This window comes from Bufo gargarizans, chromosome 5, assembly GCF_014858855.1.
Source record: "Bufo gargarizans isolate SCDJY-AF-19 chromosome 5, ASM1485885v1, whole genome shotgun sequence".
NCBI classification, from domain to species: Eukaryota; Metazoa; Chordata; class Amphibia; order Anura; family Bufonidae; genus Bufo; species Bufo gargarizans.
The window spans coordinates 133884175-133900984 of NC_058084.1; the positions used below are offsets into that span (position 1 = coordinate 133884175).

At 43.7% G+C, this 16810-nt stretch overlaps 1 protein-coding gene across 1 annotated transcript in view; it reads left to right on the forward strand.

The window, feature by feature from the left end:
• TTC39C (tetratricopeptide repeat domain 39C) overlaps positions 1 to 4894 on the forward strand; it is a 109550-nt gene extending 104656 nt beyond the window's left edge. Inside the window, exons 12-14 of the mRNA XM_044294705.1 lie at positions 1871 to 1975; positions 3406 to 3444; positions 3580 to 4894. Coding sequence (XP_044150640.1) covers positions 1871 to 1975; positions 3406 to 3444; positions 3580 to 3669 — 234 coding nt within the window. The 3' untranslated portion in view covers positions 3670 to 4894. The remainder of the gene's footprint in view (positions 1 to 1870; positions 1976 to 3405; positions 3445 to 3579) is intronic.
• The last annotated feature ends 11916 nt before the right edge of the window (positions 4895 to 16810 follow it).

Here is a 16810-nt window from a genome sequence, read left to right on the forward strand (position 1 = left end):
TGAGGACAGCGAAGTCTTGTCTGTTGGGACTCTGGCACACATGGCTGACTTTGTTATGCTGCCTTTCCCGTGACTCTCGCGTTATGTGCATTTTGGCCAACACCGATTATTGGCTGTTCACCCTTCTCGACCCCCGCTTCAAAGAGAACTTCTCATCTCTCATTCCTGTGGTGGAGAGGACTAGCAAAATGGTGCAATACCAGAAGTTCCTTGTGGAAAAATTGCTCCAAAAATTTCCAGCTGACAACGCTGGCGGCAGAGCACGTAGTTCCTTGGGCAACCAAGGAGGAGGGGAGACGAGGGGAACACACAGCAGTTCCAACAGAGGCAGGGCAACACTCTCCAAGGCCTGGGACAGTTTCATGACACCCCGCCAGCACCCTCACCCTGATGCGCGGCCTAGTGTCACAAGGAGGGAAACGTTTTGGAAGATGGTGAAGGTGTACGTAGCAGACTGTGTCAGCATCCTCAGTGATCCCTCTGTGCCTTACAACTATTGGGTGTCCAAGCTAGATGGTCAGATCAGCAGCAGGCTTTTGCCCCTAATGTTTTAGAGGGTCAGCTCAGCTGTAGACTCTCAACCCTAATTTTTTTGATGGTTAGATCAGCAGCAGGCCCTCGCCCCTAATGTTTTATAGGGGTCACCAGCAGGCCCTTGCTCCTTATGTTTTTGAGAGTCACCAGCAGGCCATCAATCATAATTTTTCAAGGTTGTGTATGATGCCCTCCTTTATGTGTAATAAAGGGTGTATTGGAGTGCCGGTTCCTTGTAATTTTTGGAAGCCCTTTCACTTAGTGCATAGGGTTTATGAGTGTAGGAGTCCCACTACCTGAACAATTATACCACAATGTGAATGAGGCCCTCCTTTATGTGATATACAGGTTGTATCGGAGTGCCTTTTCCTTGTAATATTTGGCAGATCTTGCACTTTATATACAAGTTAATATACAGGAAAGAATGTTTCCTAACAATTTTTCCTCTAAAATCGATTATATCTTCGGTTTTGTGCGTATTATTGTCAGTCTGTAAAAGTGGCATACTATTCGGACAAAATCGTTCCCAGCAGTGACCTGGGAGCAAGATGCATCCAGACATTCTGCACATGCTGTTCCCAAACAATTTCAGTCGTGTTTCCATCAATTTCTGACCTTTTCCTTTAGAGCAGGAGGTGCCTGGTTGAATGCTCTGGTTCTCCCATTGACTTCCATTGTGCTCGGGTGCTCTGTAGAGCACCCAAGCATCCCAAAGTGTTCTACTCAAGCACTTTGGTGCTCGATCAACACTAATATTCAGCTGAATCTCTGCGGGAATGGAGTTCATGAGGAGACATGAAGTACAAAAAGGACGGACTGTGGTAATGTGAGTCTGTGGTAATGAAGACTGCATACAAGTGCTGCTGCTCATTATCCACACCCCAACCTCCTCTCTGTACTTCATGTCTCCTCAGATTCAGCTGAAGATCTTATCAGCTGTATTCAGGATCATAATCCCTGACAGGTAGAGGAGAGAGAAGGCTGAGGCAGCTCTTTAACTCAGTGTTGTGAAGTAACTTGTACTGTGTGATTAGGACAGGTTTTGTGTGTACTAACAGAACGGCGGCCATTTTATTATAAAAAATAAATAAAGATTTTAATATGTCATAAATGGGAAATAGGGGAGCGGAGGTATGGCACACGGCAGCTGTGGACATAAGGTTCTGGCCGGATGGCTTTTCCCTCTTCTCTTCCCAAATATCTCCTGCTTGTAGAAGAAGCAAGTTAGATAATGTTTAGGTGAAGTGAAAAGGTATGCCTGCAGTCCTGTAACACTGTATAAAAAAATGAATGTAAGGCTTGAAAATGTTTGACAATTTTCTAACTTTGCTTTTAGTTCTTCCATCATGCAGTAAAGGATGAGCAGGGACGACAGCAAAACCTCTACATTCAGCCATATGCTTGCTATGAGCTAGGCTGCCTCTTGCTGGACAATCCAGAGGTATTGAAATCCATTTTACTTGGGAACAATACAAATAGTCGATATATTGCGAATTCGTTTTAGGGTGTCTTTTAATGGGTCATGTTTTATATGTGATAACTGTCTGGGTGGGGAAACTAGGTTGGCTGATATCTCAGCAGAAAGTATTAAAGGGCTTCTATCACCAGAAATACTGTTATGTAGTGCTGACATTAGCAATGCGCTAATGTCAGCACTACATAACAGTATGTTTTAAAAATTTCTCCCTGCAGCCGTTTTGGTAAAAAAAAAAGCACTTTTATAATATGCTAATGAGCCTCTAGGTGCTATGTGGGCGTAAAATCAGCACCTAGAGGCTCCGTCCACTCACCCTTTATCCCGCCGAGGTCCTCTGTTCTGCCCGCCCCGCTCCTCTTAAATGATGGCACGGTTCGCCGCATCGCTGCCGAAATCCCGCGCCTGCGCCGTTCACTTCTGTATTCAGGGGCAGGCGCAGTGAGTGAAGGCCGCTCTCCGGATGCAGGCTTCCTCACTGTGACGTAGTTGGCGCAGGCGCAGTGAGGAATCCAGCACCAGGAGCGCATCATTCACTCACTGCGCCTGCGCCGAATACAGAAGTGTCAGCTCCAAAACATCCCCCACCCCAAACTAGTGCAAGCAGTGTATAGTATAAATGGCCATCACTGGTAATTTTTATCTTCACACTCACTTACTTACTTTTTGATGCTGTGCTCCCACAAACCAGTGATGAAATGCATTGAGAAGACTCCTCGAGTCCTCTCCATTATGTGCGTGAGCTCAGCAGTCCTCTCAATGCATTTTACTGCTGGTTTGTTGGAGCACAGCGTGGGAATGCAAGTGACCTATGAAGATCAAAATTGCATAATTGGACTCTGTGTCATTGACACTATACTTCAATTACTCTAGTTTTCAGGTGTTTCAGAGCTGACATATTCTGTTTAGGGACATGGTCCGCCTGCCATATAAATCCAGCGTGCAGGCATCAAGTGGTTAATCCATTTTCTTAAAATGATGACTTCTTGGAGACTATGCATTTGTAACCATCATAGTCTCATCAGAACGTCAACTCTTCCATGGTAATGAGTGTGTCTGGCAGGTCAGGCTTTTTAAGTTAAGGGCAGAATGGTGTAAAGAAATGGAAGATACTTCCAAGTCTCTGCTTCCTGGTCTCAGGTAGACACCCAGGAAATGGCAGTCCATCATGGGTGGCAGCAGTGACCGGACGAAGTCAGTAATTAGCTAAGAGACAGTTCCTGTGTGTTGAGCTGGACCAGAAAGTGGAGACCAGTAAATGTTGAAATGGCAGTGGCAGGGGATTGTCAGGTGAGTAAAGCTTCATTTATATTTTTATGCCATTCTGCCCCTTATCTAAGAAAAAATGATCCCTCCAGACAACGCCTTCTACATCTTGATTTTCTTTATCTTTACAGACCATTGGAAAGGGGAAAGCATTGCTGTTTCAAGCAAAGGTATGTTAATATTCTTAATGACCTTATAATATTAATTAATAGCTTAATCATTTTAATCCCATATGTTTTGTAGACATGAATCTTCTGTTCATTGACTTGACTGGTGTCAGACTGAAGTTTTTGTGTTTTTTGCAGGAGGACTACACAGGCTATGATTTTGAGAACAGATTACATGTTCGCATCCACGCAGCCTTGGCCTCTCTCAGGGAAGTGGTCCCTCAGTGATGGAGAGGAGGACATGACACAGCTTTCTGCACTTTACCACACAGCAGGGGATTAAAATGGCAGATTGTGGATGATGACACGGTTCTACGAGAGTCCATAGAAAGCTGCCTGTGTCAGAGACTTGGGACAATTCACAGTAGCAGGAGAGCTGGAGAGAAAGAAGTCATGACCATTTGAATCTGGAAAAGTAGGACTATGATCTAAAGACCAATACTTGAGGCATCGCTACAACGGATGACCGTCTTTAAGGACTGTGGTAGTGACCTGTATAGCATGCCTGTTTAACCCTTGTGCTAATCCAAGTTGATGCAGCAGTTCAGCATCACCCATGGCATTTTTACTTGGTTTTGACTGGTTTAGTTATATGTTATGTTTCTTATGCTGTATTATAGTAGTAGATTCTAACATTAGGCTAATATATTATCTATGAAAGGCAAGGTGGTGCTGAGCACCCAAGGCCAGCCATCATGCTAAACCCTGACTAGTGTGAGCTGAACTGCTAGAATTCGGCTGCAGTCGGGCTAGGATGAGAAAAGCACATTTAACACACAGTGATGTACATGATCTTTTGCTGTGCCACGTCTGGTCTGCCATATTGTAGAACAGGCAATTCAACAGTAATGTCTTAGGTGACTGGATAAGATTAGATGTTTTTTCTTCTGGGGAAGTAGATCGCTTGGTGGGATGAGAGGAATAAAGCTTTTAACATTCTTCAATAGGATTTTTAGAACATTCTGTTAAATGTTACATGGGGTATCCATTTTCTTTTTGTTAGATATAGATACAGAATCATTTTTTATATTGGTGTGGACTTTAGTGAACATTTTACAGTCAAGTCCAACGACTGCAATTATAGTCGTTTCAGTTGCGCAGTCAGGGGTAGGTGTGATAGCGCCCCCTATTGTTTGTCCTTTGCATTAAATAGATGAAATACATCAATCTACAAACACTTTCTAACACAAAATAAGAACCAGCCCTGGAGGGTAGGAAGAGGCAATACAATAAAGTTGTAGCACTTTTGCTTCTGTACATACTTGAAAATGTTACTTTTTATTCATATTCAGGGATACTTCCATTCTTGTCTATTTACTGGGCACTTGATACCTGTGGATTATTCGTGTTCAGTCATGTGCTACAAATGTGTGTTTTTAAAGAAGCACTCTCACAAAATGTTTATTCACTGACCTGTTAGATAAGTACATGATGTAAACTGTAGTAAAGGTAATTTTCCTACCACTGACTGTATTTGTGAGTTCTGACCTCCCTTCTGATCCTCAGCTGTGTCATGTGACCAACACTCTTGACCAGTGGCGTAACTAGAAATTACTGGGCCCCACAGCATATTTTTGAATGGGGCCCCCCTCCAACAGTAATTTTTTCCCAACCCCTTCCTTTCATGCCGCCCCCATTCCTGTGGCTAGTAAAGATCGCTCTCTCAGACCAGGCCCGGCAGCTGTTCCATCTATTTTGTACACTGTCTATACTGTCACTGTATATTATTTCATTGTGTAATACTGTTGAGGGGGCCCTGACAAAATCTTTTAGTCCTCCTCCTCCTGGATGGGCCCCTTCTGTGTCAGGGCCCCAAAGCAGCCGCTTCCTCTGCTTCCCCTATAGTTACGCCCCTGCTCTTGACTCTCCAAATAACACAGTATCTTATGTGTGGACAGGAAGCCAGTTTCTCTATGTATTTCTATGGGAGCCTCAATGTCAATCTCCTAGGAATTAATAGAGAGGTAAGTGACTTCCTGTCCTGTGTCAGTTGGAAATCAGAGTTGTGTTCACATGACACAGCTAAGGATCAGAAGGGAGGTTATAACCCACAAGTACAGTCACTAGTAAGATGACTACCTTCACTAAAGTTTACATCATGTAACCTTCTAAGGGCTGTTTCACACGAGCGAGTCCATTGCGGGAATCACGCTCCGTGTCTGAAGTGTGATCCTCTGCTCTGGACTTGCAGGAGCGCAAGGTATTATCATAATTTATAATACTGTATGTCTCTGCATGGCCTTTTTTCTACAGAATCATACTGACAGCTTTATGTCACTATGATTGTGTGGAAAAAAGGCCATGCAGAGACATACAGTATTATAAATTATGATAATACCTTGCGCTCCTGCAAATTCAGAGCGGAGGATCACACTTCAGACACGGAGCGTGATTCCCGCAATGGACTCGCTTGTGTGAAACGGCGCTAATGGGCCAGAAAATAATGATTTTTGTGGGCGTGCTTCTTTAAGTTGCAGAGTTTTTTTTTTTTTTTAAGATGAAAGCGAGCCTTACACGAGAAAAAGCTGTTAGGAGTTATACTTTTACGTGAACCTGTGTGTAAATTGTGTGCATTTAGAATTCTGGTGTTCTGAATATCATAATAATGAGGGCATAACAGGTTCAACTGATGTGTCCACGGAGGTTGTGCCCATAACTGCATAGGGAACAGGACAGTGATTCTGCAGCACCACTCAACTCTCTATGGGGCATGCCCAAATATGTCATATATAAGGAACACTCAGAATGCATATGGATACCTTCACTTCTGTCATTGTCACAATGCTCATAGACGTTATCTATCAGTCAGCTATGTGGGGTTACTGCAGCCAGGCACCCTGGTGTCACCTGCTCCGGTGTCACCTTATTTTGGATTGTTGGCTACAACAATCCAGTGGGGTTTATCCCCCAGGATAATTCATATGGAGGTGTCTGATGGCACCCATAGACAAGATAGGTCAGTAATCCTTCACTGACTATTGGTACATTTAATTACGAAGAACCTACATAACCATACAGAAGACCAGCAAGCTATGACTGATCAATGATGTCAAGGTTTAGAAAATGAAATAAACCCTTTTGAGTGGCTAGGAATACATTCAAATAAAAATTAATATTAGTTATTTATTTAAATGTTAACATCATATTAGAATAAAAGTTTTACAATAATTTTTTTGTGCAATTACTCATATGCAATTGTCATATGACATTGCTAAAGCCATTAGATGATTCATTCATGGTAGTGACTTTTCAGGACTGAGGTGTCTTGAACAGATTTTCTATTTTAGAAGTGTTAGTACCATTAGTAGTTTTATGTGGCTGTACTTCTGGTCAGATCCTTCAAAGCGGACCTGCCACGTTGAACATGATGTCAAATACGCAGGCAGCATGTTACAGAGCAGGAGGAGCTGAGCAGATTGATATTTAGGTTTGTGCGGGAATCCCTTGTCCTTTTATCCCTAGGAGTCCATGGAGCATCTTATCGGTGATTGGCAGCTACTTGTATTTCTGTATACACGCTCATACAGGGAAGTCTGTCCATCGCTTCTAAGCTCAGAATAAGCAGAGACTAAGGCCCCTTTCACACGAGCGAGTTTTCCGCGCGGGTGCAATGCGTGAAGTGAACGCATAGCACCCGCACTGAATCCTGACACATTCATTTCAATGGGTCTGTGTACATGAGCGTTGTTTTTCACGCATCAGTTCTGCGTTGCATGAAAATCGCAGCATGCTCTATATTCTGCGTTTTTCACGCAGCCCTGGCCCCATAGAAGGGAATGGGGCTGCTTGAAAAACGCATTGCATCCGCAAGCAAGTGCGGGTGCAATGCGTTTTTCACTGATGGTTGCTAAGAGATGTTGTTTGTAAACATTCAGTTTTTTATCACGTGCGTGAAAAACGCATCAAAACGCATTGCACCCGCGCAGAAAAAACTGAACGCAATCGCAGACAAAACTGACTGAACTTGCTTGCAAAATAGTGCGAGTTTCACTGTACGCACACTGAACGCATCCGGACCTAATCCGTCATGCTCGTGTGAAAGAGGCCTAATTGTTTTCAGCCCCCTAAGGCTGGGTTCACACGGGCGTGACGGATTGGCTCAGGATGCGTTCAGGGTGCGTTCAGTGAAACTCGCACTATTTTGCAAGCAAGTTCAGTCAGTTTTGTCTGCGATTGCGTTTAGTTGTTCAGGTTTTTCCGCGCGGGTGCAATGCGTTTTGATGCGTTTTTCACGCGTGTGATAAAAAACTGAAGGTTTACATACAACATCTCTTAGCAACCATCAGTGAAAAACGCATCGCACCCGCACTTGCTTCCGGATATAATGCATTTTTCACGCAGCCCCATTCACTTCTATGGGGCCAGGGCTGTGTGAAAAACGCAGAATATAGAACATGCTGCGATTTTCACGCAACGCAGAACTGATGCGTGAAAAACAACGCTCATGTGCACAGACCCATTGAAATGAATGGGTCAGGATTTAGTGCGGGTGCAATGCGTTCACCTCCCGCATTGCACCCGTGCGGAAATCTCGCCCGTGTGAACTCAGCCTAAAAAGGTGAGAATTGTCTAAGCACTAACAGATAGTCCAGAATTACCCAGTATACAATAATAAAAGCCCTTCATGTGACTCTGTACCCTTCATCTAATGTTCACATCAGATCAGGACAAGACGTTACATTGTCTGTAAGACACATCATATAAATAACTAGTTTCTGCATACTGTTCGCTCGATCTGCAGATACTGATTTACTTGACTGGATTTACATGCCATGATTCTGCAAAATTAAACTTTGGACCTGAATTATTCTGATGGATGTACAAACTCGTCCCAGAGAGTGATTCTTTTCTGACTTTGGAGTCTAGTCGGTTCCATTCTAACAACATGTTGATAACCCAGATGTTTATTAGGTGCACACATGTGCCCACTGTATATGGCAAACTTTTGGGGGCTTGTGCCGTTCCTTATTTAATCAACACGATACCCACTAAACCTGGTCTCCCCTGCCCTTGGTTATTGCTCTGTTCCACAGGCGGGCCCTCCTGCACCAACCTGCATCCCCTGCCAGGTAGTAAATGGATAACCCAACCACCTTTTACTATCCAAGCCCCACACAGCCCGACCACCCCATCTGAGTATGTGTAGTGTCACAATGCTACCTTACAAACAAAACTACAAATACATTCTCAAATAAAATATAATCACAGGCTTTGATGGTTGTACACCGATCACCTACATCAGCAATCCCTTTCCTGTCCACCTTGACCAAATCCAATATCGTATGTACCTGACACCACAAAAAGCCCTCTAGTGTTCCTTTTCCCTGGCATTCCAGTGCTGCCAGCTGCGGCATGCACTCTGTCGGGATCCGTGTTTTGCAGATCTAAGATTTGTGGACTGCAAAAAACTAACGGCTGTGTGCATGAATTTTAAGCCTCATTCACCTGAATGGGGCTTGCAGAAATCCATATGCTTCCTGCTCCATTCAAATGGATGGTTTTGATTTTCAGCCGTGGAAAATTCTGCCGTCACCGATCAGATCTAAATAAAAAAAATCACAGGGGCTGCTTGGTTGCTAAGGACAAGTGTTCCACATTTTGCACTTATTTTTGAACCTCCTGTGTCTCTATAGTATGGGATAAAGATATAATCATGTTCGATCATTCAGAGTTATGGATATACCGTCATACAAATACACGTTACGTCCTAAAATTCATCTTCCTTCACATGAACAGGTGAAAAAAAAAAATCCTATTTACCTGCTGCTTGTACACTTGCAAATTTACTGTGTGGAAATATAACCTAAGGCCCTGTTCACATTTAAAGTCCGTTGAAAATCCATCTGTGAAGAATCCATGTTTAGTCCGTGTGTTTTTTTTGGGTTTTTTTGCCCTCCGTGTGCCATCCGCATTCCATGGATGCTGCTCATCATCTGTGGGGCGGCTGCAGACTGATCTATACCCATTCAACTTGAACTAATCCGCGATCCGTCCGCACCGCAAAACAATAGAATATGTTCGGCACCGCATGTTCTGGATTGCGGACCCATTCAAGTGAATAGGTCCGCATCCGTGATGCGATGCAAAAATGGCCGGGGCCCGGCCGGCACTCGTTTGTGTGCATGAGCCCTAACAGTTAGGTAGAAGACACCTTTTAAAGGCTCTTTTACATGCGGGGAAGCCGTGCGTGAAATCCGCAGAGTGCCAAGCCCCGTTCCGGACAGCAGAGACACGGAGCATTAATATGATTGCTAATACTCCGCGCCTCTCTGTGATCTTTTTACTACCAAATCACAGTGAGATAAAGTGGTCACCGGGATTTTGTAGTAAAAAGATCACAGAGAGGCAAAGCGCATTATCAGTCATATTAATGCTCCGTGTCTCTGCTGTCCGGGACGGGGCTTGGCTCTCTTTCACGCAGCGGATTCCACGCACTGCATCCGCTCGTGTGAAAGAGCCCTAAGAGTTTTTATAATTTTCAACACTGAATACGTGTGGGTTGTGTAACTTACAATAATAATGAATGTTATGCTAAAATCACCATTACAACGTCCTGATCTAAACCTTAGCATATAACTTTCTAACTGATTTTAATTGCAGGTCAGGTGTGTCCGCTCAGGTCCGCTTTAATTTATACCCATGGCTGGTTGCACAAGGTGGTAATATGGCCACATTTAAAGGGGTTTACCAGATTAGAAGACCATGGCAGCCTTCTTCCAGAAACCGTGCCACAGCTTTCTACAGGTTGCATATGGTATTGCAGCTCAGCCTCATTCATTTGCACGGAGCTAAGCTGCAATAGCCGACACATCCTATGGACAACCTAGACTAAATGCACATGACCATATGTTTTGTACAGTCCCCAATTTGCAGATTCACAAAATACAGACACAAGCTGTTACAAAACTACAACTCCCAGCATTCCCGAACAGCCTACAGTTATCAGCCTACAGCAGGGCATTGTGGGAGTTGTAGTTTCACAACAGCTGGAGGGCCGCAGTTTGAGGATGCCTGCTCTGTATTGTACGTTTATCACGCAACGCAGGCCCCATAGAAGTGAATCGGGCTGCGTGAGAATCGCAAGCAAGTGCGGACGCGGTGCGATTTTCCCGCACGGTTGCTAGGAGACGATCGGGATGGGGAACCGATCATTATTATTTTCCCTTATAACATGGTTATAAGGGAAAATAATAGCATTCTTAATACAAAATGCATAGTACAATAGGGCTGGAGGGGTTACAAAAATAAAATAAAATTTAACTCCCCTTAATCCACTTGTTTGCGCAGCCAGACTTCTCTTCTGTCTTCATCTTTGCTGTGCACAGGAAAAGGACCTGTGGTGACGTCACTGGGCTCCTCACATGGTCTGTCACATGATCCAAAACGGACACGGACGTCTGCATGAGGCATTAGAAGAGTGTAGGAAATGGTGTGCAGCTTGGGGCTGCTCTGGGTACATCACGTCTTCACAGAAGCACACTCTGAGGCATTGTCTAATAGCAATAAAGGGGTAGCGCGGGCATTGTGAAACCTCACGTTTATCAGTTGACCATCACTGGGTTTAATTGCTTCTCTTAGGGCTCATTCAGACGAACAGTTTCCACGTCCAGTGTAGAATGGACAATTCCAGACACTGACACATTATAATCAGTTGGCCTGCGCCTAATACTAAAATAGACGGCGCAGGTGCGGGATTTGCGGGGCAGGGAGGAGACCGAGGATGTCAATCACCTTTACAAGGGCGTGCCAAGCGGTGAGAGGTTGGAGCCTCCAGGTGCTGCAGCAACGCCCCACTAGCACCTAGAGGCTCATTTGCATATTATAAAAGTAATTATTTTGCACTAATGGCGGCAGGCAGGGAGATATAAGTCATACAGGTATGTTCTGCTGACACTAGCACATCGCTAATGTCAGCCAGCTACAGTGCATACCGATTTTTTTGATGACAGAAACCCTTAAAAATAAGATTAGTCTGAGGGTACCTTCACATGGCCGTGTTTTGCAGTCTGCAAATGGCGGATCTGCAAAACACGGGCACTAGCCATGTGCCTTCCGCATTTTGTGGAGCACACACGGCCAGCCCTATGATCGAAATGCCTATTCTTGTCCGTGATTGCAGACAAGAATAGGACATGCTCTATCTTTTTTTGCAGGACCGCAGAACGAAAGTGCGGATATGGACAGCACACAGTTTGTTTGGGGCCCTGTTAAAATGAATGGGCCCGCACCTGTTCCAAAAAATTGCGGAAGGGTTGCGGACCAAGAAATAAGGTTGTGTGAATGTAACCTTAAACAGCTTTTTTACTCCTGAAAACAGGCGCAAACACTACAGTAATGTGCCCCATTTACTCAGGTGAATGAGTCTGCGAGAAAGACGGCGCACGGGCACAATTTGTGTGCAGTGAGAAGAAAATCATCCGTGTTTCCGGGGCAGAACACAGGCAGATTTAACTGCTTCTCTGAAAGATCCCTTACAGTTCACACATAATTAGGACTGTAAATGTTACCAAAAACTTAGTGTGATGGTGGTGTAATGCTAATAAAGAACTTAGACTTTTATATTTCCTCAAAGAAAATAAAGAGATCGACATCTATGTCCCGTCGTTATTTCGATGCAGTGCTGCCGAGCAATGACAACATCTACTTACATACAGCTCCCATCATATGTGTTTTATATAAGGTGCCAAGAAGACATACGTGGACACAGTGGCGTAGCGTGGGTTGCCAGCACCTGGGGCAAGCCATGTATCCCCCCCCCCCCCCCCCCAACCTGTGGACAGGCCGCTTTTTACAGATAATGTAGCAGTCCTATGTAACACCACAGATAATACAGTGATAACTCTCTGAGTACAGATAATGTAGTAGACACAGTGTGACCTGAAGCCTGTGGCCAGGATGCGGAAGGGTGGGCCATATTCTCAATCCACCCCCCAACCTTATCGTGAAACAGATGTGTGTGGACATTACATACATCACTACAAAATATACAGTAGCACATACCTCATCCATCCAGTGACCTCTCCTGTGATGTAGACTTTTCTCAACATCATTATTTGGAGATAGGACCATCATGATATCCTAATATTACAGAAAGGTCATTATATATAATAGTTATACAGAGGGGCCATTATATATTATACAGAGGGGCCATTACATTTTATAATAATACTGGGGGGTCATTATATATAATAATTATACATAGGGGCCATTATATATATGTAATAATAATAATATAGAGGAGGCCATTATATATCCTAATATTACAGAAAGGTCATTATATATAATAATTATACAGAGGGACCATAATAAATACAGAGGGGCCATTACATGTTATAATAATACTGGGGGTTATTATATATAATAATTATACATAGGGGCCATTATATATATGTAATAATATAGAGGAGGCCATTATATATCCTAATATCACAGAAAGGTCATTATATATAATAATTATACAGAGGGACCATTACATTTTATAATACTGGGGGGTCATATATAATAATTATACATAGGGGCCATTATATATATGTAATAATAATACAGAGGGGGCCATTATATATTATAATTATACAGAGGGGCCATTATTAATGGGCCCTCTGTAAAATTATAATATATAATGGCCCTCTGTATAAATATATATATAATGGCCTATCTGTAAATTATATAATGACCCCCCTGTATAGTTATATATAATGGCCCCCCTGTATAATTATAATATATAATGGCCCCTCTGTATAAATATTATATATAATGACCACTCTGTATAATCTATAATGGTCCCTCTGTATAATTATATATAATGGCCCCCCTTTATAATTATTATTATATATAATGGCCCCCCTGTATAATTATATATAATGGCCCCCCTGTATAATTATAATATATAATGGCCCCTCTGTATAATTATTATATATAATGACCACTCTGTATAATCTATAATGGTCCCTCTGTATAATTATATATAATGGCCCCCCTGTATAATTATTATTATATATAATGGCCCCCCTGTATAATTATAATATATAATGGCCCCCCTGTATAATTATAATATATAATGGCCCCCCTGTATAATTATAATATATAATGGCCCCCCTGTATAATTATAATATATAATGGCCCCTCTGTATAATTATTATATATAATTACCACTCTGTATAATATATAATGGCCCCCCTTTATAATTATTATAATATATAATGGCCCCACTGTATAATTATTATATATAATGACCCTTCTGTATAATTATTATATATAATGGCCCCACTGTATAATTATTATATATAATGACCCTTCTGTATAATTATTATATATAATGGCCTCCCTTTATAATTATTCTCCATAATGTCCCCCCTGTATAAATATTATATATAATGACCCCTCTGTATAATTATTATATATAATGACCCCTCTGTATAATATGTAATGGCCCCCATTCTTTCCCCCACCTCCATAGTGCCCCCAGTACTTACATAAAAATAAAAAACATACTCACCTCTTCATCGCTTCTTGTAGCCTTTGCTCGGGTGTCCCGACGCAGGCGGTCAGGAACACATCACCTTGCCCTCTTGTGCCGCGTCATCATGTCATCTGGAGGATGATGGTGATGTAATCGCAATCTCCTGCGCTATTTTACTACTTCATAGGCCACAGGCTTCCATCACCCTCATTTTATTGCCTGGCGCCCCCTACAATTTGGCGCCCGGGGCAACGCCCCCCCCCCCCCATCCCACGCTACGCCACTGCGTGGACATATATTCTTAGATTTCTATGTTGCTTGACAAGAGGATTGGTAATGCCCAGATACGCTAGAAAGACCGATAAAGGGCAATTCAGTAAATGACATAAGAAGGCCAAAAACAAGTAGTAGCTAATGTCCACCACATGTAGAAAAGAGAACCTGGCATTGCTCCCCCAGTCGCCCTCCAACACAGATCCAAATGACCCCCATTATCTTTCTCCTGCAACATCTTGATGATGGCATGCATGCTGCTCCTCCACCTAAGGCTACATGCACACGACCGTATGTGTTTTGGGTTCCGCAAAAAAAACGGATGACGATCCGTATGGCATCCGTTTTGTTTTTGCGGATCCGTTTTTTTGCTGATCCATTGTAATAATGCCTTTCCTTGTCAGCAAACTAGAAGAAAATAGGACATGCACTTTTTTTTTGAGGAGCAACGGAATGGACATACTCATGCGTTTTTTGCGAACCAATTGAAATGAATGGGTCCGTATCCTATCCGCAAAAAAAAAAACGGATCGGACGCGGAAACAAAATACGGTTGTGTGCATGAGGCTTAAGTGAAATCAGTGTCATGCAGAACATATTTAATAGCTGTCTAGTGTCCCAAAGGCCAGAGCCTGGATGGCTGGTGCAGTCTTAAAGGGGTATTCCCTTCACAGACAATGTGGGCATATCGCTAGGCTATGCCCCCATGGGACCCGCACCTACAATGAGAACAGGGCGGGGAAATGAACGGAGGGCGCACTATGCATGCGTAGCCACCCTCCATTCATTTCTATGGGGCCGCCGAAAATACTGCACTGTAGAAATGTACAAATGAACGGGAGCAGGGGCCGTGCGTGCGCTCCCATTCACTTCTATGGGAGCAACTCTTGATGCGGACGGACCTCTGGAAATTCCCGGGGTCCTCCAGCCACAGCTCTCCCCGCTCCGTTCCCGTTGTAGGTGCAGGTCCCAGAGGTGGGACCCGCACCTATCAGACAATGGGGGCATATTCTAGCGATATACCTCAATTGTCTGAGATGGGAATACCGCTTTAAGTCTCATTCACACCTAAGTATTTTGGTCCGTGATTTCCATCAGTGATTGTGAGCCAAAACCAGGATTGGACTCTCCACAGACATAAGGGAAAGATCTGCACCTGTTCGGTGTTTAGAGCCACACCTGGTTTTGGCTCACAATCACTGATGGAAATCACTGACCGAACACTGAAAAACCTTGTTCTAGCTAATGACCCACATCCTTTTCCAGATTATTAAAGGGGCTGCCCCATTAGAACAATTTAGGTCCTGCCTACGGGATAGGGGATGTGTCTGTCAGGGGTCCGACCAGTGGAGCCCCTGCCGATCACGAGATTGGGAGTCCATGTAGACCCATTTGAATGGAGCAGCAAATACATATATGCGTTTCTATGGGACTGCGAGAGAAAAAGAGTAAGTGCTGCTCGCGCCAGTCCATTCAAACCGGGAAACATGGGCCACCATGCTCATGGTCAACAGGGGCCCCAGCAGTCAGACCCCTACCAATCAGACAAATTCCTTATTCTCTAGATAAGGGAAAAGTTGTTGTAACCTTGTTCCTGTTGAAAAAGAAGATACTAATAATTTCACTACCGGCAGACGCACACTGGACGCTGTTCTATATATGCAGGACTGTCTCATGAACGACCCCCGGACAAAGGCAGGCCGAAACGCGTGTCGGGGTAGCGCCATCTTGGTTGGTACAGCACACTATCTTTTTAGGTGAGTCCTTGTCTTTTTGGCTTCATGCGGCGTTGGACACAGGTGTTCTTTTGATACCTAGTTATTAATGTGGACAGTGATGGCCAGTTAGCAGTGTTCGCCGATGAAAACATGCGATCTGCCACCTTAAGGCTGGGTTCACACCTGAGCGTTTTACAGCGCGTTCCTACGCACTGTAAAACACTCAACAGGCAAGAACCAATGATTCCCTATGGGAATGGTTCACACCTGAGCGTACAGCGCGTACGATCACGCTGTAAAACACTCGACGCCCCAAGAAGTACATGAGCTTCTTTGGGGCGTCTTGTCGCGAGTTCCCGTACATAGACTTCAGCGGGAACGCGCGACAATGGGCGTTCGCTTGTTCCGGAGCCGCGTATGTAAGACGCCCGGAGAATCGCACATACAGAGCGCTCCATCGCGAATGCTCAGGTGTGAACCCAGCGTTATTCCCAAGTCCGGCGATGCAGAGGTAAGTCCTTACCTGTGCCTGCGCCGCGAGCCGCTCTGAAACACATGCGGTCACCGGGAGCAGGCAGTTCCGAGAACAGCCTTCACCTTTTTAAGGACCAGTTCAGGTCTGAAGTCACTTTGTGAGGCTTACATAATAGAAACCACTTAAAAATGACCCAATTTTAGAAACTACACCCCTCAAGGTTTACAAAACTGATTTTACAAACTTTGTTAACCCTTTAGGTGTTCCACAAGAATTAATGGAAAATGGAGATGGAATTTTAGAATTTAACTTTTTTTGCAGTTTTTACATTTTAATCCCTTTTTTCCAGTAGCAAAGCAAGGGTTAACAGACAAACAAAACTCAATATTTATTAACCTGATTCTGCGGTTTGCAGAAACACCCCACATGTGATCGTAAACTGCT